The 23,969-nt window shown below is 40.5% G+C and overlaps 1 protein-coding gene across 4 annotated transcripts in view; it reads left to right on the top strand.

The window, feature by feature from the left end:
* The window catches only part of MLLT6 (MLLT6, PHD finger containing), a 2,458,880-nt gene that overhangs the window by 2,416,205 nt on the left and 18,706 nt on the right, over positions 1-23,969 (top strand). The window contains exons 18-19 of one of the 4 annotated variants that reach the window (XM_044055281.1): positions 16,682-17,044; positions 17,160-18,760. In XM_044055281.1, the coding sequence (XP_043911216.1) occupies positions 16,682-17,044; positions 17,160-17,186 (390 nt within the window). In that variant the 3' untranslated portion in view covers positions 17,187-18,760. Of the gene's footprint in view, positions 1-16,681; positions 18,763-23,969 lie in introns of those variants that run through there. The other 3 variants (XM_044055280.1, XM_044055279.1, XM_044055278.1) reach the window with 3 other exon arrangements.

Here is a 23,969-nt window from a genome sequence, read left to right as displayed (position 1 = left end):
ACCAGCACCAAGCGGTTGGCCAGATCTACCCCCAAATCAGTGGGCAGAGGCCCAAAAGCAAGTACTCACTCTGTTAAGCATAGGGGCTATTCATTTGGTACCAGAAGAGGAAAAGGGACAAAGTTTTTACTCAAGACTTTTCCTGGTACCCAGAAAAGACAATTCATGGCATCCTATCCTGGACCTGTCTACTCTAAACACCTTTTTGGTGATTCCAAGATTCAAAATGCTGAGTCTTCACCAGTTGCTTCCTGTGCTAGGCAAATATGCCTGGTTGGCAACACTAGATTTAAAAGAAACATAAAAAGAAATCGTGCAGAAGATACCTATGCTTTAAAGCAAGCTACACTCACTATCAGTTCTCTGCACTGCCCTTTGGCTTATCTACTGTGCCCAGGGTATTCACAAAGTGCCTAGCTCCAGTCATTGCATTTTGCAGGCAAAGAAATATTCAAATATATCCATAACTAGACGATTGTCTAATTCAGGCAGAAAGCCAGAACATACTCTTGAATCATCTGGCCTTTGTACAAAGGGTGCTAACTTGTCTGGGGTACACCATAAATGAAAAGAAGTCACACCTGGTACCCTGTCAACAAATTATATTTCTGGGAGCAAGCTTGAATACAACTTCCCAGATGTCTTTCCTCATGCCAGAGAAACAAATTCATTTGACAACCTACTTCAAACAAGTGGCCACAAAAAACCTGCTATCTGCAAGGCAAATACTGCAAGGCTTGGGGTTCATGGCCTTCTGCATTCTTCTAATTTCATATGCAAGACTGCGTATGAGGAAACTACAGTGGTATCTAAAAAGCCTATGGTGTCAACATTCTCAGGATCTAGAAGCAATGATTCCTATCATACCTTGCCTACGCCTATAGTTCCTTTGGTGGGCAGAGGCCTGCCACCAAAACAAGGGACTACCATTCACACTACCCCCTGCCACCCAAACCCTAACAACAGATGCATCAGACTATGCATGGGGGCTCACCTGGCAGGGAAATGCATTCAGGGCAAATGGAACCCAAGTCAAATGCACCTGCATATCAATCAAAAAGAAATGTTAGCTGTACAGAATGCTCTGACAGCCTTCAAGGACCACATTCTTCCAGGACAATTAATGGTAAAGACGGACAACACCACTGTTATGTGGTACATAAACAAGCAGGGGGGTACACATTCTTACCCCCTCTCAGACTAGCCATGGCATTGTGGAACACAGCCTTGAGCTACCAAGTGCATTTACAAGCTCAAGTCCTGCCAGGAAAACTAAATACACTGGCAGAAGAACTAAGCAGAAACCTCATGGACCCACACAAGTGGAAATTGGAACCAAGGATTTTCAACATGTTGACAAGCAAATGGGGGAGCCCAGATATAGACCTGTTTGCCTCCCCATAGAACTATCAGTTGGACAAATTTTGCACGAGGACTCCCCACAAACAAGCTTGGAAGGTGGATGCTCTGTCCTTCAGCTGGAAAAACCTGTCAGTTTATGCCTTTCCTCCTCTGCCTCTGCTCTCCAAAGTACTACTAAAGATCAAACAGGACAAACCAAGGACGATTTTGATTGCACCAAACTGGCTACGCCAACACTGGTACCCCCTCTTGCGCAGTGTGTCACTGTTGGCGCCATGGCACCTGCCTCAGACTCCTACCCTGTTGTCTCAGCAGGGGTACCAGATTCTGCACCCTAAGCTTCAAACACTGAACCTAGCAGCCTGGCTAATTACCTAATCTCTCCTTTACTATCCCTCAGTAAACCAGTGATGGATATCATTTTAGAGGCAAGGAGGCCTAGTACTAGAAAATCTTATGCTGAAAAATGGAAAAGATTCCCTGCCTGGAACCACTCTCAAGGGATGAGCACAGCAGCGCCCAATTTACCTCAGATTTTACAATACTTAACTGAGATGCTTCACAAGGGCCTGTCTTTTTCCTCCATCAGAATTCACGCCTCAGCCATTTCAGCTTATTATAACACAGAACCTCCCCTTTTCTCTCATCCACTGCTCAAGCGGTTCCTCAGAGGGGCCAAAGATTTAAGACCACCGAGGAGAGCTCCAACTCCTGCCTGGGACCTTAACTTTGTATTGGAGAAACTCACTCTTCCTCCTTTCGAGCCAGCTGCTACTGCAGATTTAAAATTCCTTTCTTGGAAAACAGCTTTCCTTTTAGCAATCACTTCAGCAAGAAGGGTACCTGAATTACAGGCCCTTATGGCAGTGGAGCCTTTATCATCTTTCATGCGGACAGGGTGTCCCTCAGAACCAATCCCTCTTTCATGCCCAAGGTGGTATCCAGTGTGGCCCTTAATCAGTCCATTCATTTGCCAACCTTCTTTCCTAATCCACAGAACAAAGGGGAACGGATACTGCACTCCTTAGATGTGCACAGACAACTTAGATTCTACTTGGACAGGACTAAACCTCAAAGGAAATCTGAACAGCTGCTGGTGGCATTTGCTGCAGGAGCAGAGGGGAAGGCTATTTCAAAGCAAACCATTTTTAAATGGATAGGCCATTGCATTCATGTCTGCTATAAGCACCATGGAAAACCTATCCCACAGGGGATCAGACCCCACTCAACCAGGGCAGCATCTACCTCTACAGCCTTTCTCAGAGGCATCCCTGCCAGGGACATTCTAGAAGCTGCTACCTGGAGTTCTGTACATACTTTCATCAAGCATTACCATTTGCCAATCTTCTCTAAATCCAGAGCTGGCTTTGCCACTGCAGTCTTGAAAGGCCTTATAGCTGGTCCTAATGCTATCTAAATTCCTCCTCCCATCCTTAGCTTTGGGAATCTACCCAAATGTGATGACTGCAACAGTGAAACATGAAGAACATAGTACAGTTGTGTACACTTACCATAAATGTAGATGTTCTAGTGTATTCACTGTTGCAGTCCTGGTTACCCTCCCTCCAGCCCCCTGACTTATTTTGGCTATACCTCTACTCTTCCTTACTATGCTTAAAAGCTTTTTGGTGTATTTGCTTTTTGTTGGAGATATAACCTTGTATATTTGTAGATTTAATTACGTCCCATTAGGGGGGGGCACCTGACATCTGGGGCAAGAAAAACTGATGTAATGGTGTCGGCTGCATGTTTTATACCCCTGACAACCTGACATCATGGAAGAAGAGACAGCAACTGACGCAGGACCCAAGACTTTGTTAATCAGGCCGACTGAGGGCTACTGCAAGCAGATAATCGAAATGTGATGATTGCAACAGTGAATACACTCGAACATCTACATTTATAGTAAGTGTACACAACTGTACTTTTTCTATATTCTTTCGTAAATGTACACAAAAAAAACTCATGCAATGCCATCATATCTCTGTTCTTTCTCTAATCAAAAAGGATCTAATCCATTTTATTTTACCTTTTAAATAATGTTGTGCCATTTATTTATTTTATTATTTATTCACTCTGTCGATAAAAATGCCTATGTTTTAGCAAAGGGAGTATTCTTGGCAATGGTTATCATGGGTAATGACATCATTCACAGGGCAGGTCTAGGACACTCATTTTAAAGGAACAGGGTGGATGGACAGAAAATGGGGACATTACCATTTCCCTTCTGTGAATAATGACATCGTACGTGGAAATTACTTCATCAAATATTATAAATCAGAGAGATCAACTCCTTTATTGTTTTGCATATATGTTACTTAAAGGGCTGAATGTCACAAATAAAAAGGCTGTTACTAACTGACTAAACTCAACAGCAGTCATCTTCTGTGAACATAAACTGCCTGAGACACACACACACACACACACACACACACACACACACACACACACACACTGCTATTTAGAGGTTCTGAAGAATACGCTCACAAAAATTTCAGCTGTACTGCAGGAAGGAATAAGCTCAACAAAACCAGAATCCTCATACACACAACACATTAATTAGACCATCCAATGAGCACTGTAATTCAAGCACATTCAGTGTATTATGGCAGTGGGGAGTGGCCATACTAACAAATTACTTGGGTATAATATTGAACTGAGCCAACCTTTGAAGCCCATGAGGCAGACATTGCAACCTGGTAGTCTCACAAGCAGGCTAGTAATGGATGACTCCATTCTGCACAAAATGGCTGTATACCTAACTGAACTTTGCAAGGAGTTTATAGTAATATCATGCCTGCTTGGGGCCAACCTTCGGGATATTTCAGCAGAGTTAGACAAGATTAAGGGTAGTTACAACTTGGACATTGTTCAGAGTAGAGTGACATAAGATAGGTGGTAATGTATCAGTCTTTGTGAAAGAACTCCTAAAATAAAGAAAACTGTAAATTAACTGGACTAGAAATTGCTGTTACAAGAAATAATGTCAGTGGTATGAATTTTGATATTGTAGTAATCTACCATATGCCATCAAAGCATGTTTTCCTGACCAAAGCCCACGTTATAAAAATCAGTGAAAATAAAACATTTAACCACCCAAATGTCTGGACAGAGTACTTATGATCAAATAAATGCTCCCAAATATTAGTTGGCTATGTTAATTAAATTATTTGGAACAAACAATATAAAGTCCTGCTAGGGAAGGAATTATCTTGAATGTCTTACTGACAAATCTAGAATCTTTCTGCTCCCTATCCATGGTTATACTTTTCTTAATTACATCAGAGCATGGTACTACCTGTAATAAAAATAAAATCAAACTTAACAATAAATAAATTGGCCTTTCTCAGATTTATCAAGGGGAAGAATGTTGCAGTAAGTGACAGTTATAAAAAATGGCTGGAATACTGTTCTTAGTGTTCAAATCAGTCTGCTAACAGTACTGTGTTTGAGTTGGATATTATTCATTTCTGCATTCAGTGAACACAAACCAGTAATGCAGAACTGCACAGGTAAATTCGGTAAAATCCCCTTTGGTAGCATCACAAGATTAATAAAATTGCAAAGAAGAAAAGCAGTATTACTTAGCTTTTAGAAATCACCTTAATCATAGAAACAATTCTATATTAAGTACAGCTTCTATTTACTTTTCTTATTAAATCTGCCTGTTCTTAAAGGATGAATGCAATAGTAAGGTACTAATTAGATCAAATTGCTGAAATGTATTCACAGAGGAGATGTAGGATGTTAAATGCAGTTAGAAAGGTAGACTATATAGGCTTATTGGTGTCCTTATGTTGGGAAAACCTGTGAATGTAACACTTTTATCAGTAAACAGTGAAGTGGTCACCTAATTACAGGACTTAGCTAGTGTACTTGCAGAAAAAAATGTGCAGAATTTGTAGAGAGGAAAGACATATGTCAGAATGCTACATAAACATTAGGTGATATTAGAGATGTGATATCTTCTGCCACATATATCAAATTAAAAACTCTTTTTTCATGGGACTGGACAACATAACTGGTGGGTTCCTGTGTAGAATCAGACTAAACCCTATTAAACTTGATAAACAAAATGTCAACATATGGCAACATCTTGACCTTTGACATCAGACTGTACTGGTAGCACTTCACAAAAGATAGGAGGGACTATACTAGTAGTTCATAAAGGTGGAAGGGGCATATGAAATCCAAACAAATATAGACCTATCAGCCTGACCAGTCTTTGATGTAAAACACACAAAATGTCTAACAGGGATTATTCGTAATGGCGCATGAAACCTACTTCTGTAAGATGTGTAACAGTATGAGTTTGATAAGAGGAGATATTGCCTTTTGAATCTTGTAGCATTATTTGAAGAGCTAATAGTTTTTGCTGCTCTTTTTGATGTTGCCAAGGTATTCAGCACTATTCCAGATAAGGGAGAAACTGATTAACTAAAAAAATTAAATGAAAAAAAACATACTTAATTAGCAAAACTTTTAGAAAAAATAATTATTTTACTAGTAAGATATATTTATGTATCACTACTAGAAGTGGTGTTTTTATGGTATTGCAAGGCAAAGTAATTATGAGAATCCTCTCAGTTGGTGTAGAGGGATAACACCCTGCCTATGGCCAAGCCAACCCTGGTCCAATTAGCAGCTCAGGCGACTGATTGTTAGGGAGGGATGGGTGAGTGTTCATTATTGACACTCCCTAAGGGGAGGCATGGTCCAAAGTGGAGAATGGGCCTCAGACACAGCCAAGTGTGGCAGTGGGGAAATGGAAAGTGGGTAGAGCATTGAAAAAAATAAATAAATAAATAAATAAATAAATAAAAACAGAGGAAGGAAGCACAGACAGCCAAGCCCCGGGATTCCCTTAAAATCCACAACTATCCCCACAACTCCGGAATAAGTCAGTGGGGACAGGAAGATGGCTGGCAGACCTGGAGTGATCATGGGGCACTGGGGACTGGGCTGGTAAAAATGAGGTCTGAGGGGCTCTGGTTGTGATCATTGAGAATGTAACAAAAGAGAATATATTCTGACATCTGTTGGTGACTCTTCTGTTTGTTAAGGCTCAGTCTTAGCCTGCATGTTAATCTGTGTTACGGTTAGTGTTACTTGGTTTCAAAACTGTTTGAGTGGGGTTGAATTTAACTGTTGGATAAGAGGTGATACTAACTAAAACTGAGCCATATCATGTTTGTATTTGTGAACCAAGAGTCTAACTGAAAAAGGAGTCATTGGTGGCAACAGTTATCGTTTCTCTGCAATTAAACAAGTTATGTCTTCCCTTGTCTTTGTAGGACTCTGGCATATATCTCTTCTTCTTTTGAACTTTGCACAGTTGTTTTCTGCAAGTACATTCACCAACAATTGTGGCCAGAGGACGACTTCACTGTTTATTTATAAAGCATAAAATTCACATTTTTTCCCTTTCATTATGTTACATTTTCTTAATGGCAGTAGAATGCACTATGCCTTTCTAAGTGCATTTAACATTCTACCTCCCCTTCATGGAATGTATTTCAGTTTTTCTGATGTAAATTAGCACCTTTTCATTGCTTTCAACCTTTGAGAGCAAACAAATTTCACACTTAGGTATGGAAGACTTTATAATAAAGGTAAGTAGTGTCTGTGCTTAATCTAGACTTGTTTCTATGATCCATAGCTGTAGGCTTGAAGCGGATGGGAGACAGACAAAAGTAATGCATAGCTTACTGCTAAGATTTCAGCTACTAGCCAGCTGAAGTTACAGGGGTTATAGATTTGTTAGATCTGGTATCCCCATTAATAGTACACCATGTCCAATAGCCAAGTATACCTCTCCTGTAGCATTCATATGTTGGTTAAAATGAGTTCTATAAAGTTGAATTTGGTTTAATCTATTATTCAGAAACAGCAAGGACATCAGGGCCAGGATTCAGAAAACTTTTCATGCGCTCGCAAAAACTGCTGTGGCCAAAAGGGGTAGTTTTGACCGTCAAGGGAAATGCAATTCAGAGATATGTTTATGTTTAGTCACAATGAGAAAAGACCTCCTTATTGACTAATTTCAATATATTTCTTTGAACCAGATGGTGTTACTGCACTTTCCTGTTGTAATCACCTCTGATGGCACCTGCAATCTCCCCATTTGCTCTCCCGTATGCATTCAAACATGCACAGTCACGCACATATAAAATATCACCAACCAGTTCTGGAACTGGTTGATGGTATTTTGTATTACTGGTTTGACTATGTGAACAGTCACACACATATATGCACACAACTTTTTTTATTCTGGCTTTCAGCTCATACAATGTATGGTGGATTTCATAAAGCACACACAGTATGGATGTCTTGCATTGTGTAGTGCCAATCTACAAGTATACATGGATTGTCTCACCTGTGCTTGGTGTAACTGCTTTATGAATCTCACTCACTGACAATATCATATATTTCAACTGCCACTGATTTTACAGACCATCCCTGATTTTTCCTTTTGTGTTGGTTCTGTTCCTCATAAATAACAGATGATTACAGTCAGTCAGTAATGCTAGACATTACAGTTTCATAGTTCTTATTCTTCAGAAAATGCTTCATGTTCAAAACCTATTGTTCTGTTAGCTGTTTAAGTGACTCAGAGTAATATTTAAAGGGTGTACCTGGTGTCTAGTGTTCCCTCCCTTTACTTCATATTGCTTAGAAAATGCTTCATGCCACAAAACCTGTTGATGTTAAGTTGTCAATCTCGCCTTCATTCTTGCTGGATGGGTTCGGAGCCGATCCTCGGCTCCGACTCGGCACTTGCTAAGCTTGAGAGCTAATTTTACCAGCTCGAGGCAACACTATATCCCATGATGCAAGGCGGAGATTACCCAGATCTCGTTTGCCGCTTCGCTAACGAGGTGCCTTCTTTTACCAGCTCTAGGTAAGTGAACTTTTTTAGAGACTTTTCGTCTACCCCCCTTTAAATTTATATATATATATATATATATATATATATATATATATATATATATATATATATATATATATTGTAATTTGTTAATTATCGACTTACTTTAGCCCTATTCCCATCAGTGTTCCCTTCTTTTTGAGTAAATATTCCCTTGTCCCTAGTTAGGCCTTAGGCCTTCCCCTCCCTAAATTTTTTCCTGTCAGGGATTGTTTGTGTGTGACTGTGTGTTATCCCTGTTTATTTTAATTTGTTGGACTGAGTGTTTTTGTGTGTGAGTGTGTTACTGGTGTTTCATCGACACAGTTATGTCGAAGGACACTAAGGTCTCAGGCTTCAAGAAGTGTGACTCGTGCTGTCAGAAGATGTCTCTGACAGACGGTCACACTTCTTGTGTTTATTGCCTGGGACCTTCGCACCTGCAGGACTCTTGTGCTATCTGTCATGCTTTCAGCCCAAGAGTCCTGCAGGAATGAAAAAATAAGCTGATATTAATGGGCTTATTAAAGCCCGAAAGCTCCCCGACTAAGTCGGCGCCGGGGAAGCCCTTGAAACCTGTTAAGCCTTCGGCTCAGGCTTCCAAGCCATCGGCTTCAGGTTTATCCTCACCAGGCTCGAGATCGGCTCCAGCCGGAGCCGATCCTTCCATACCAGTCTCAGTATCGGCGCCATCCGGTGCCGATACTGTCAAATCCAGACACTCAGTGTCGGCTCCGACTGGAGCCGACGTATCTTCGGCTCCGATGGCTCCATTGATCTCAAAAACGAGATCTCGATCCCCTTCAGTGGAATCTATACATTCGGCTCCGAGATCACCCTTGCTCTCGGAGCGGAGCCGAGCCATCGGAGCCAATCTTCTCGGTCATCCAGGCTATCTGATCACGACCTTGAGAGAGTGGTCAGTAGACTATTAAAGTCTCAGGCATTGGCCCAAATACTCCATAGCCCATCTCAACAGACAGTAGCTATCTCACATCCACCGAACATTCCTCCTTCGACTCTCTTACAGAGCTTGGAGCCGGAGCTCCACGGAACCGGCACCGTTGTGACTTCGGAGCCGATACCACCCCTTTCGGCTCCATCGTCCTCGGCTCCGATTTCCTCCTTGAGACCTTCATTGGAGGGATCCGGGCGTCTAGTCTCTCTCATCAGCTCCGAGGGGGCGAGTGGCATCGGACCCTTGTCCGACCCCATTCTCCCTCTCGGAGCTTCGGCGTTGGTGAGCTCGGCCCCGACATCTGCCTCGGAGCCTTCCCTCTTGGTGAGGCCTGGGGTTCCTATCTCTTCGGAGCGGGAACTTTCTGTTCTCTCTGACGGGGGGAGCCTTCGAGGCGATGAGGAGTGTACTAGCCCCTGGGCTTAGTCAACGGACAGTTCCATCAGCTCCTCCCACTACAGTGCCTGCTGACGTCTCTTCCCACTCTCTTGCTCCCGGACCCAGAGATCCAACGCCTTAGGTTTCCCCATTGGGAATATCTTCCTCTTCCGAGGCTTCTCCTGATCCGTCAGGAGAACCCCCTCATAAGAGGACATGTAAGAGGAAACATATAGACTCCCCTGAGTCTATTACATCTGATACTGACTTGGATGAGTCAGAGGGATCCCCAAGGTCCTCCTCTGAGGATGTCTCATTTTCAGACATCCTTGAAATCCTTAAGCAGAGGGGGAACTGGCCCTCCCTTAATCCCTCCGAGGACGAGTCAGTATACCTGGAGGCATTCGGATCTCGACCCTCAACCTCCTGGGTGTCTCTGCCTTTCGACCCTCTCAATGAGGTAGTGGCTCGGAAGGCGTGGATGGCTCCAGATTCGGTGGAACCTATCCCTAGGAGACCTTCTAAATTTATTACTGCCCCACAAGATAGACAATATTTAACAAAGGGTGTCCCAGTTGATGCCATGGTGGTGGCTGCTGCCACCAAGAAGGAATTAGCTGATCCTTCAGTACCTGTCCATCCTCCTAACAAGGATTCTAGGACTATGGACAGGTACGGTAAGAGGATTTTTTTCTTCAGCGACTTTTGCCATGAGATCGCTGAACTACTTATGCCACTTCACCCGCCTTCAAAGAGATGTTCTTAAAGAGTTGGGAGAAGTTTTACAGGATCCGTCAGCTGCTGGGTCTCAGGATAAGATTAGCTCACAGCTAAGAATCCTTAACTCCATTGCTAACTCCTCCATGTGGCTCATTTCTTATGCAGCCGATGGAGCGAGTAGGGCTGCAGGCACAGGAGTGGCTTTAAGGCGTCAGTCCTGGATGCGGCTTTGTAATTTTGCAGACCCCTTCAAGGCGTCTTTCACAAACTCCCCCTTTGATGGCTCAACCTTGTTCGGTCCTCAAGTGAAAGACACTTTGACTAGATGCGAACAAGATGGCAAGACTCTTTCTGCCGTAGGAGTCCGTTTCTCCACCCCTTCTAGACCTTACCCCAAAGGACAGAAGGGAGGGAAAATGTGGTTCCGCAAATCTCAAGGAGTCATGCCTGACGCACGAAGTCAGTTTACCCCCAGAGGCAGAGGGGGTAACAATAATAGACGCCGCCCTAGGGGCAGAGGTGGTCCGCAGAATCAGGGTAGCAGAGAGCCTCTTTCTGACAAACCCTTCCAGCATCCCTGAGATGTTGCCCGATTGTCCGCTTTCGGAGGCAGTCGGGGGAAAATTATTGCTGTACCCAATAGCCTGGCTTTCCCTTTCTCAAGACAAATGGGTACAGTCAATTATATCCGAGGGTTACAAAATCCCCTTTATTCAAACCCCAATTCAACAAAAGGGAACCCTTCCAGACGTTCCACCCGGTCTAAGAGAACTGGCAGTACTAGAAATATCAAAACTGCTAGTAAAAAGAGCCATCCAGCCAGTCCCAGTGGACCAAATAGGATCCGAATCTACTCAAGGTTCTTTTTAGTTCCAAAAGACAGGGACTGGAGACCAATATTAGATCTGAGCAAACTCAACAAGTTTGTAAAGAAATCAAGATTCGGATGGTCACGCTTCAGTCCATTCTGCCCTTTCTGGTCAAGGACAATTGGATGTGCTCGATAGATCTTCAGGATGCGTACTATCACATAAAAATTCACAGACGCTCCAGAAGATTTCTCCGCTTTCGGCTGGGGACCAGTCACTTCCAATTCAGAGCCCTGCCCTTTGGACTCACTACAGCCCCCAGAGTGTTCACCAAATGCATGGCAGTGGTTACGGCTCACCTGAGACATCAAGGATTCCAGGTGTTTCCATATCTAGATGACTGGCTCCTCACTGCCACCACCAGGCATCAGCTTCTCCAAGCCAGAAATTACACCATTCACACTTGCAGAGGGCTCGGAATTTCTATAAATTTCGAAAAATCTGCCTTGTCGCCTTGTCAATATATTACTTTTATAGGCGCAAGATTGGACACCGTACAACTTTCAGCAAGGTTGACAGACCAAAGGATCTTGGACATTCAAAGACATGTCCAAGTGATTCTATTCAGCAACAAAATTCAGGCCAGATTTGCTCTGAAAGTACTGGGTCTTATGGCGGCCGCCATAACACTTCTTCCCCTCGCCTGCTTTTATATGCGGCTTCTACAATGGATGCTATTCACCCAATGGTCTTTTCAACAACTTCCCATGCGTCACGAGATCATAGTAACTCCAACTTGCAAAAGACATCTGACTTGGTGGATATCGTCCCCTCAAATCCATCAAGGCAGACCATTTGTTCCTCTTGCCCCGGTTGCCACGGTTACATCGGACGCCTCCCTGATCGGGTGGGGGGGCATTATCAGGGCAGAATGGTCCATGGCACTTGGCAACCTTTCGAGTACCATCTGCACATAAATGTTCTGGAGATTAGAGCAGTGCTTTTAATGTTGCAAGCCCTCAACGACTCTCTTCCCCTGGGAACTATTGCAGTCCAAACGGACAATATGTCCGTAGTGTGGTATATAAACAAACAGGGCGGAACCAAGTCCTATCCACTGTGTCGAGAGGCTCTCAGACTTTGGCAATGGGCAGTCTCCTCTCACCGGTTTCTGATAGCAATGCACATCCCCGGGAAATCCAACATCATAGCGGACAGATTGAGCAGAGCTATTCTCATGCCTCACGAGTGGTCTCTCAAACAGTCAGTGACGGAAGAGATTTTTCAGAAGTGGGGCCTTCCTTGCTGTGACCTTTTCGCTACACCTCAAAACAGCAAATGCCCAGACTTCTTCTCTCTCTTCCCCCTTCCAGGCCATCCCCCCAGAGACGCTGTAACCCAAGATTGGTCCCGGGGACTTCTTTATGCCTTTCCCCCCTTTCCTCTGATACCTCAAGTAATTCAGAAAGCAGCCGCCTTTGAGAGCCAAGTTGATTCTCATTGCCCCTTATTGGCCTCGACAGATATGGTTTCCGTTCCTACATCATTACCTCTTGGTACAGCCATGGCATCTGGACCCGGTTCCAGATCTTCTGACCTACCAGTCGGGTTAACTGCACCAATCCATACCTTCTCTCAACCTCACTGCTTGGTTGCTCCACTTCCATCCTTAGCCAGGCTTCCTATGATTTCTAATCCTGTACGGGATATCATAGTAGCTTCCCTAAAATCTTCTACCAGAAAGATCTACACTAGTAAATGGCGACGTTTCTCTTTCTGGGCAAGAGCTAGGAACATAGACCCTTATACTGCTCCAATTCATTCGGTATTGGACTTCCTAGCTGACATTTTTAATTCAGGGTCCTCTTCTTCCACAGTGAAAGTTCAACTGGCAGCCATTTCAAATTTTCATATAGGCTTTTTGGACCACAACATTATGTCACATAAACTTTGCAAGGCATTCCTTGAGGTATCTTTTATTGAAACCTCCAATTAGAGACCCCCACCACAGTGGGATCTAAATTTAATTTTAACATCCTTGATTCTTCCCCGTTCGAACCTGCAGCTGCCTGTTCTTTGAAATTGCTTTCTTGGAAGACACTTTTCTAGTTGCCATTACATCTGCTAGAGAGTATCTGAGCTTCATGCTCTCTGTGTTCGCCCTCCTATCTAATATTCCACAAAGACAGGGTATCCCTAAGAACTAATCCGTCTTTCTTACCAAAGGTGGCATCACAGACTAACCTAAATCAATCCATTGATCTTCCAGTATTTTTCCCGAATTATTCTGATAGAGCTGAACAAAAGTTACATTATCTCGATGTTCACCGCCAGCTCAGATATTATCTGGATAAGACAAAAATTTTAGGAAATCTGATCAACTATTTCTATCCTATGCAGAGAACAGGAAAGGCCTTTCAGTTTCTAAGGTAACTTTATCTAGGTGGCTGTCTTCTGTGATCACTTACATTTATCAGCTCAGAGGCAAAGAGTTGGTTTCTAACCCAAAAGCCCATTCTACCAGAGCTCTAGCTATATCTACAGCTTTTCAAGCTAGACTTCCAATAGACACTATTTGTGCAGCAGCCACATGGGCCTCTCCTCATACCTTTGTTTCACATTACAAATTAGATTTGGTCTCCAGAGACAGAGCAAATTTTGGTTCCACCGTTCTCAAGAGTCTGTTCCATTGAGCCACCCAGGATAGAGGTGCTAGGGACGCGGTCCCATCCAGCAAGAATGAAGGCGAGATTGACAACTTAACATTTAGAAGTTATGTACCTACCATAACGTTACATGTTAGTTGTCTTCTCTCGCCTTCTTTCTTGCGTCCCGCCCTCCATCCCCCTAGCCTGGTCAGACCGGGAAGATTATACATCTTCTATTAAGAGGTTATTACCTTTTTCTAGCTGTTCAACTCCTAGTGTCACTAGATTACGTTGATCCTTTCTAGAGGGTTATGATGTTATTTAGTATCCTTTTTTCTTCCTCCTCTTAAGTTGGAAGAAAATATTGCTATTTCTTTAGCTACCAAATGAGATCTGGGTAATCTCCGCCTTGCATCATGGGATATAGGGTTGCCTCGAGCTGGTAAAATTAGCTCTCGAGCTTAGCAAGTGCCGAGTCGGAGCCAAGGATCGGCTCCGAACCCATCCAGCAAGAAAGAAGGCGAGAGAAGACAACTAACATGGAACGTTATGGTAGGTACATAACTTCTAATTCTATTATGTTTAAGTGACTTAGACTAATATAACAGGATTTAGTCATTAGTCTACAGGAGTTGAGAGGTATGGCAGCCCACTCCCATGCATACATACAGGCGCACGCAGGTGCACACACACACACACACACACACACACACTCACTCACCTACTCTAACAATCATCTAACTGCAGCCAACCAAGCAGACACCCACTCTCTCTATCTCTCCCTAACGCACACACACACACACACACACACACACACACACACACACACATACTGACACCCCCCCACCACTACTTCTTTGCACACACTTATCTGATGTTACCTTTTACATGGTATCCCATGCTGACTACAGTGGAGGAATGCAGCATTTTGTGTTTGTACATTACCATAGCCAGCTGTGCTAATTTATGCATCTGAGCAGTGCTCTGAATTGCTCGGCTGAGTAAATCTCTTAATGCTAATTTACATAGGCCATGCCCCCAGTATGTGTTATTAGCGTACACACTGGGGGCGTGGCCTATGTAAATTAGGCCACATCCCCAGTATGCATTATTAGCATTCAGCATGGTAGTGGAGACAGCCCACTGTGGTGATGCTACAGACCATGTAGAATCACTGCAGTTGGTCTGTCTATGAATCGGAAAGGGCTACCACCACCAGAAAAACAACCGTGTTATCCTGAATCCCTGCTAAGGGTTATGTAGACCCAGACTAAAGGTGCAACTTTTTTATTCTGGCTTTCAGCTCATACAATGTATGGTGGATTTCATAAAGCACACACAGTATGGCTGTCTTGCATTGTGTAGTGTCAATCTACAAATATACATGGATTGTCTCACCTGTGCTTGGTGTAACTGCTTTATGAATCTCACTCACTGACAAAGTTGGTAAGTGGACCGTTATTGGATGTCTGTTGTTTTGTTGTCTTTATTTACAAGATGGTAGCATTAAGAAGTCCAGAAATGGGATAAGGTAGGGCTGTATCTATTATGATTCATCTTTTCCCCTTCAGTTTATAAATATATGCTAGGTTTGCACACAAAAGGATATACTTTTTTTTTTGGTGTAGTGGTAAATTTAATAAAATTATCACTTTTTTGGACTTGCTTGAATCTTTCTTCAGATTTGTTTGAGGAGCCCCAAGGAAGCTGGCCTCACCATTTAAGGAAATTGCTTGGGGTGTAACTGTTGGTTTTCTTGAGGGAAACTAGGAATACAGAGGAGGCTTAGTGGTCTTGCAGTGGGTTAAGCAATATATCAATGAGAATATGTAGGAGTCATACACCATCATGTACCAGTTATGTCAGATGTGTACAAAAAAATCTAGTAATGCAGTCACTGTTCAGCCTTGTTACTGTTAACCTTAACTGTCCGTTAACTTTATAAATTGCATTCTGGAGGATGCACAGTAGTGCAGTGGATAGTGAGGTTTCCTTATGAAAAGTGTAGTTACAGGCTGCTTAGGAAACAAGTTGCTGAACACAAATAGCTGAAAAAACAACTTAATAAAAATCTGCTGTATAAGCATGTTTTGCAAGTGGCAATCTCCCCATGTGAGGAGCATACTTGAACTTTATAACAAGGTGAGAAAAGTGAAAAACATCCACAACAATAATGATAGATCCTGCTTCTTTTAATAAAAGCAGAAATTAGTGGTATCATTTCTGGTTTACCATAGAAACTTTTTATTATTTGGAGAAAGGAGACTGATTTCTGAAGCCATTACACTTAGCCACAGAGGTGGCTGTGTCAAAGCGTACAGTAAAGTATCTGATAGCAGTTCAGAATGCTGAAGGTCACTAAGCACAAGTGACTCTAAGGCAAGCTGTTTAAGATTAGTGCCTCTCTGAAGCCAAATGCCCAGTTCACAAAATTGTATCTGCCTCTCTGAGTCCCACCTGAGACTCAGCATTTTAATATTTAGGGAGGGCAAGGGGACACAGCTTTGGGAGGGGGCCTTTGGCCTCCAGTTAAAGACTTTGATTACATATGAATGGCCACAGTGTACCTTGAGGTTGTAAGATTATTGCTATTTAGTTTTGTTTTCAGCAACATCTCAGTTTTGACAATATCTTCATTTTACTGAGTTTGATTTTTGTCCGTATGTTGTTGATATTAAGTTATTGAATGCATATAGACCTGTACTGTGAATCTTTCACAAACATTATTTTATTTTTTCATATTTTCTCTTTGTTTTGTATAGTTATGATTGGAATTTTAAAGAGAATAAGGCCTGGCACCATGTTCCAAAACATTTGTAGATTTCCACATCTGTGTGTAATGCTGCTTGCAGTAGATGGTGTTTTCATTCCAGAATAATCTTTTCTACTCTTATTGCAGGAGCAGCAAGCAGTGATCTGCCAGATGATACAGCAGCAGCGGCAGCAAGAGTTGCAGCGCCTCCCAGCAGCAGGATCGTCACAAGTCAGTAACTTACTGGCAGTTACTGCAGCACAGGCCCACCATTCAGGGAATGGCATGATGACTCCAGGAGCAGCAGTTGCACCTCTGCATTCTGGGAACTCTTTAATGGCATCAGTGGCCCCTGCTCTCAACAGCGGGAGCCTGATGACATCACCCACAGCACCACCTCTACTTCCTGGGAACAGCCTGATCACATCATCTGTAGGACCACCAGTGTTGTCACCCCAAACCATTCCATTCCTTAATATGCACTCAGACAACAGTTCTCAAAAAGCTGGAGTGAGTAAACGTTTGCATTTTACACATCCAAGACTCAGTTTAGTGACTTTTATTTTACTTACTGTAATTCACTGATGCTTTTCCACTGTCTTTTGTCTGTCTGATGTGTTTTTAGGGCTACATTTTCATGGGCATTAAATAACTGATTTCTGCTGCACATACCAGGTACCATCAACATTCGTCCACCTATTGATGAATAATGTCTGTGGAGAATTCAAATAGTTAAGCATTTTGTTTTTTGATGGATCTCTGTATCTTCCTGCAGTGTGAATGACGTTTGACAGCTTTGTTATCATTATTTTGCAGTTACAGAGACTGGAAGATGAGCAGTTTTCAGGCAACAGTAAATTCATGGTTGATTTGACAGGAGTGGTCTTATTTTTTTTTTGCATTTTTTGTTAATTTCATTTGTGAAAGGTGTGACAGTCCCACTTAATAGAACACCAGAGGCCTGCATATACAGCATATAAACACTTGAATGACAAATATAATAAAATATATATATTTCTTTAAGCATGAGATGCAATAAAGTGCACTAATATCAAATCAAACCGGTTTCGGCTACCCAGCCTTCATCAGTGAAAAAGCATTTGTCATGCAAAATATTTCATGAATATTTATAGATACTACCAACTAATGGAAACATGGTATAGTCCATCTCAAACACAAGTTTTGCAATGATATTCAAATAGTTGTATAACCATAATGTAGTAGAGGCATTATGAAAAAAATACAATAGTACATCATTAAATTATTGTTAAACTAATACAGATTTTCACCAAAATTACAACATTTGACCTTAATAATATACATAGTATTGTATTCTACATAAGTTCAAAATTCTATCAACTGTATCCTAATGTGATGACATACACTGTGAGCAAATTACAAGATCCCCAATAGCATATAAATATGTAATATACTAATATCAAATACATTGTCCAAATAACACTAAAAAATAAAAATATAAGTTTAAACAAAAATGTATAATGTATCACTGAAACATTTGATATTTGATGCCATGATTTATAATTTAAATATGATAGACAATCTAAACACACAAATGCTATTTTGGTCAACTAATATGTTCTTATAATAGTATAAAAAATAGAAATCCACATGATATTCTGGCAATTGTATTGTCGTAAGGACAGTATGATATTTAGATACAATGACATATAGCTAGATATGTTTAGTAGCCCAATAGGTGGAGTGGGACTCAATCAACCAATATGCTTTAACAACAGCAGCAGACAAATATACAGCCCTCATAATTACCTAGCACATATATACGATATTATATCTTATATGAAGTGTAACAATATGTAAACATAAGGCAAGAACAATGTCAGTTGGTAAGCTAAATATATGGATGAGAAACCCATACAATCAAATTTCCATTCTTAAGATTCATAAGTACATCTCTTCTTTATATATGTTCTTCCCAGTCATAACACATATACTGTATTTATAATGGTTCCAGCATGTGTTATCCCAATTACCTTTCACATACAGATTATAAGTGGTCATTGAGGCCCGGGGGAAATAATGCCCCAAGGTGAATGATCCAATATTTTTCTTTATGGTTCAAAATGCAAAATGGTTGATACTAACAACCTAATCATGTAGGGTCAAGTGGGTATCTTAATCATTCAGGGACGGGTTAATGTGACAACATTTTGAATGAATATATGATTGTGTTTAATCCACATTTTTCTACCATTGTGGTCTATATGGAATAAGCTTAATTACTTATGGTATATCAGCATAAATTTATTAGTATATGAAACCAAACTAATAGAATATTGTATACTTATATTCTTACGATTTTGAAGTAGTACATTAACCATTTCCTGTGCAATATTCCATGTTATATATTATATTGGACATATCCTATTATGATGGATAGAGTGTTTATATAGAATTTTTTAATAACTGGACAAGATCACAACTTCCTAATGTTTGACTATATTGTTAATATCCAGATTTGAAAGATATAGATATTGGATTATTCTGCATACAGGTTTCAGACAGGGTTTATAATGTCATGTGTTTTTTGATTGCTACAGCAACACTGATTTCCCAATAGTTTTCTGATATTATTGTGAATAAGAACTAGCGTTACACTTGTGTGTATTTGGGCCTGCTCTCTTTCTGACTCTGCAACGTTGCTGTTCCCAAACCAATATCCCAAATATAGTATATCAGCTCTTTGGTATCGGTGAATTACCCTTTTCTTTATCTGTTTCTTTATATAAGAAATAGACTCATAAGTGGCTGACTTCTTTGACAGCCTGACCAGCTCTTCTGGACCTAATATACTGATTTGAACTATTTACTTTATATTTTTGATATTAAAAAATAGAAATGGATTTGGAAAAAATTCTTCAAGGATTATGTGCCGATCGGGATGACATAGGTGTCTTTGGGATAGACAACATCTCAGGCAATAATCAGAATGATTCTATCAATAATCCATCAGATGGATGTGATGTGGCTTTCAATAACTTAAGCAAGGGTTTAAAAAACCTTAGAGCCAATGTCTGGCATCTTAGATTATTTTGTGCGTATATCAACAGGGATATGGCCCCTAGGGGTCTGAGAATACGCTTACAGCCATTGGTTAGTAGATCTGAAGAGAGACTAACCACAGAATGGAACACAGCATTACAACAAGCATCCATGATGTTTGTCAAAATACTTGCCTCATACTATGAAAGAATGATTGATATAAACTTGTCAGAAGTCAAATCAATCTGTGAGGAATGCAAAAAATATGAATCATTAACTATGAGAAACAAACAAAGGAAAGGAAAATTAAAAAATTCAACAGGGATATCACTGATTACCAAAGGGGACACCCATTTGAATCACATAGATCGGTCAGATTCATGGATACTAGCCAGGGGACGGCAAGGGGCAGAACTAGGAAGAGACCTAGGTCCATTCTTAAAATTAATGATAGATCTTTTGCTAGCACATCGGGGGAGGAATCCTCCTACACAGATAATGAAAGTGTCCAGCTCCAGGAGTCACCTATACGCAAAAAGTCCAACTCGGCACACCCTTTAGAAGTGGAAAAAGGTGGCGGGGTGGCCGCAAACATAAACATGGGAAGCAGAATAGATTCTGTAGAGGGACTGATACAAACATTACTGAGATAATTGACAATGAATACAAAAATGTGTTGAATTTGTCCAATGTTACACTGACTAACGAACAAAAGAAGTTACTAAATAAAGGTCTTGGATTTGTACCAGGCTTTTTTGTAATGAATACAATATTGTGTCTGATGTAATTAGTTTTTGTCGTAATCTTAATTTAAAACTGTTTTTTACAGACCAAGCCTCTCAAACTTCTCAAAGATCTAATGAATTCAGATTTCATAAATCTGAATTCCAACCTCCAATGAACAAACGTGTCTATTTTCCAACAATCAGTCCTCAGGGATTTACATTTCCCACATATGGAATCTCATATCATGGGTCAGAATATTTCTTCATCTGAAAAAATGGCTTTAGAGGAACTGAGGAATAATCATGATATTGCTATATTACCAGCAGATAAAGGAGGGGCGGTTGTGGTTATGAACATGGGTTACTATTTAAACGAAGGTCAGGAACAGCTGTCCAATACCAGATGTTACATGCACATGCCCATTGATCCAACCCCTAACTTCAAAAAAGAGATAGACACATTCCTGAATCTGGTGGAAGAAGAAGGAATCATTACTAAGAACACGGTCAAACGTTTATCAGTAATGGACCCCCAAAAACAAATTCTGTATCTGCTTCCAAAATTACACAAATCCATTTCCAAACCCCCTAGGAGACTTATTGTGTCAGGTATCGGCTCTCTTACACAACCACTATCAATGTTTTTGACACAACATTTGAAACCATTACTTACAGTGGTCAGAGCCAGATTGCAGGACACAACCCAGTTTCTCCAAATTATACAAGATATACAACTGGAATCACATTGGCTTATGTGCACCTTGGACGTTAAATCTTTATACACCGGTATACCCCATTGGGCGGGCCTGCAGGCACGTCAATATTGGTTAGAACACTCAGGTTTATATCCACCAGGACTTAACACACTACTTATATGCATGGCTGAACATGTGCTTAACAAGAATGTTTTCTACTTTCAAGGGGAGTGTTATTGGCATCTTCAAGGTACTGCTATGGGGGCATCCTTTGCCCCCATATATGCAGATCTATTTATGGCAAACTTTGAAGAATGCATGATTTACAACCCACTTCATAACATATATATGGTTGAAATTGACATATGGCGTAGATACTTGGATGATTGTTGGATGGTGTGGCGTGCAGATTCTACATATCTGCAGGAGTTTGTGGAATATTTGAATGACAATATTTAGGGTATAGAGTTCACAGTAACATACAACTCTGACATCATTGATTTTCTTGGATGTTACAGTTTATAGGAATGATGATCATACTCTAAGCACTAAGACCTACAGGAAATATCCACAATATAACACCCTGCTCCATGCGTCCAGCATGCACCCACGCCACACCATCCGCAACATACCCAAATCTCAATTTTTGAGGATCAAACGCATCAGTTCATCTAAAAAAGATTTTGAGGAAGTGAAATTGGATCTCCAAAATAGATTTTTGGAAAAAGGATATAAAAAATCTGATATATTTACAGCTAGTACTTGGTCTGCTAATTAGGATAGGAATATGTTACTACAGTATAAGAAACGTGAAACCACAGGGGTTGAGTCTACATTGAGGTTTGTTACTACATATGGACGGAATCATAATGTAATCAGAAACATTTTGGATTCTAATTGGAATATACTATTAGCAAATGAAGACTTAAGAAATCTTTTGGGCCCTAAATGTCAGTTCTCATACAGACGGGGCAAAACGCTAGGTGCTCTGTTTTCCCACTATAAGCATAAAGAAAGTAGGGGTGCTATTTATAAACAGATGACAATGACTGGAGACCAACTTCTGGGTACTTTTCCATGTGGCCATTGTAGATCTTGTAACCAAGTAAGTAAACTTAAACAATTCACTAGTGCTAATACAAGTAAAGTTTATGATCTAAGAGTCTTTGGCAATTGCAGTAATAGTTGGGTTATATATTTAGCAACTTGTCAATGTTCAGCATTTTATGTTGGGCAAACATTACGATCATTCAGAGTAAGAATGAGTGAACATAAAACTGACATCAGAAATAAAAAAGAGAGCAATGCTCTGTACAGACACACCTTGAAACATACTAATGCCAGATTTATGTTCATGATCATTGATAAAATAACTGGGGACAGGAGCAATCAACAAGGGTGGCATAGCATTTTGAACCATAAAGAAAAATATTGGATCATTCACCTTGGGGCATTATTTCCCCCGGGCCTCAATGACCACTTATAATCTGTATGTGAAAGGTAATTGGGATAACACATGCTGGAACCATTATAAATACAGTATATGTGTTATGACTGGGAAGAACATATATAAAGAAGAGATGTACTTATGAATCTTAAGAATGGAAATTTGATTGTATGGGTTTCTCATCCATATGTTTAGCTTACCAATTGACATTGTTCTTGCCTTATGTTTACATATTGTTACATTTCATATAAGATATAATATCGTATATATGTGCTAGGTAGTTATGAGTGCTGTATATTTGTATGCTGCTGTTGTTAAAGCATATTGGTTGATTGCAACCAAATCCACCTATTGGGCTGCTAAACATATCTAGCTATATGTCATTGTATCTAAATATCATACTGTCCTTACGACAATACAATTGCCAGAATATCATGTGGATTTCTATTTTTCATACTATTATAAGAACATATTAGTTGACCAAAATAGCATTTGTGTGTTTAGGTTGTCTATCATATTTAAATTGTAAATCATGGCATCAAATATCAAATGTTTCGGTGATACATTATACATTTTTGTTTAAATTTATATTTTATATTTTTTAGTGTTATTTGGACAATGTATTTGATATTAGTATATTACATATTTATATGCTATTGGGGATCTTGTAGGTTGCTCACAGTGTATGTCATCACATTAGGATACAGTCGATAGAATTTTGAACTTATGCAGAATACAATACTATGTATATTATTAAGGTCACATGTTGTAATTTTGGTGAAAATCTGTATTAGTTTAACAATAATTTAATGATGTACTATTGTATTTTTTCAAAATGCCTCTACTACATTATGGTTATACAGCTATTTGAATATCATTGCAAAACTTGTGTTTGAGATGGACTATACCATGTTTCCATTGGTTGGTAGTATCTATAAATATTCATGAAATATTTTGCATGACAAATGCTTTTTCACTGATGAAGGCTGGGTAGCCGAAACCAGTTTGATATGATATTAGTGCACTTTGTTGCATCTCATGCTTAAATAAATATATATATTTTATTATATTTGTCATTCAAGTGTTTATATGCTGTATATGCTGGCCTCTGGTGTTCTACTAAGTAATGGTTTGGCCGAGCATACCGTACCTGTGAGGCGTTTGGTTTCTACAGTCCCACTTAAACCACTACTCTTCATCTTAAAATAAAACATACTAGGTGCTGGGGGGTTAATGGGGGACAGCAACCTCCTTTACAAAAGAAATTAAAGGTCTGTGTGTCTGTCTAGCTAGCTAGCTGGCTGGCTATATTTATAACAATTCAAATAAAACTAAGCCCAGACCGTGCAAGGAACAAAACATGCAGGTGGTTTTGAACAACATACAACTTGCTTGTCTGACTATGTCATAGTGATTCTTGTCTTAATATTCGGTACAATGTTGTCTGCAGTCATCAGGCTTTCTTTGCAAAATAAAAAGTCTCGACCATGCTAGATATCTGTCAAATTACATTGATTTAACACAAGATAAAAATACAATATTAAATG

This window comes from Protopterus annectens, chromosome 13.part0 (assembly GCF_019279795.1).
Source record: "Protopterus annectens isolate FY-2018-M chromosome 13.part0, PAN1.0, whole genome shotgun sequence".
In the NCBI taxonomy this organism is placed as follows: Eukaryota; Metazoa; Chordata; order Ceratodontiformes; family Protopteridae; genus Protopterus; species Protopterus annectens.
This window is presented reverse-complemented; position numbering and strand designations above follow the sequence as displayed.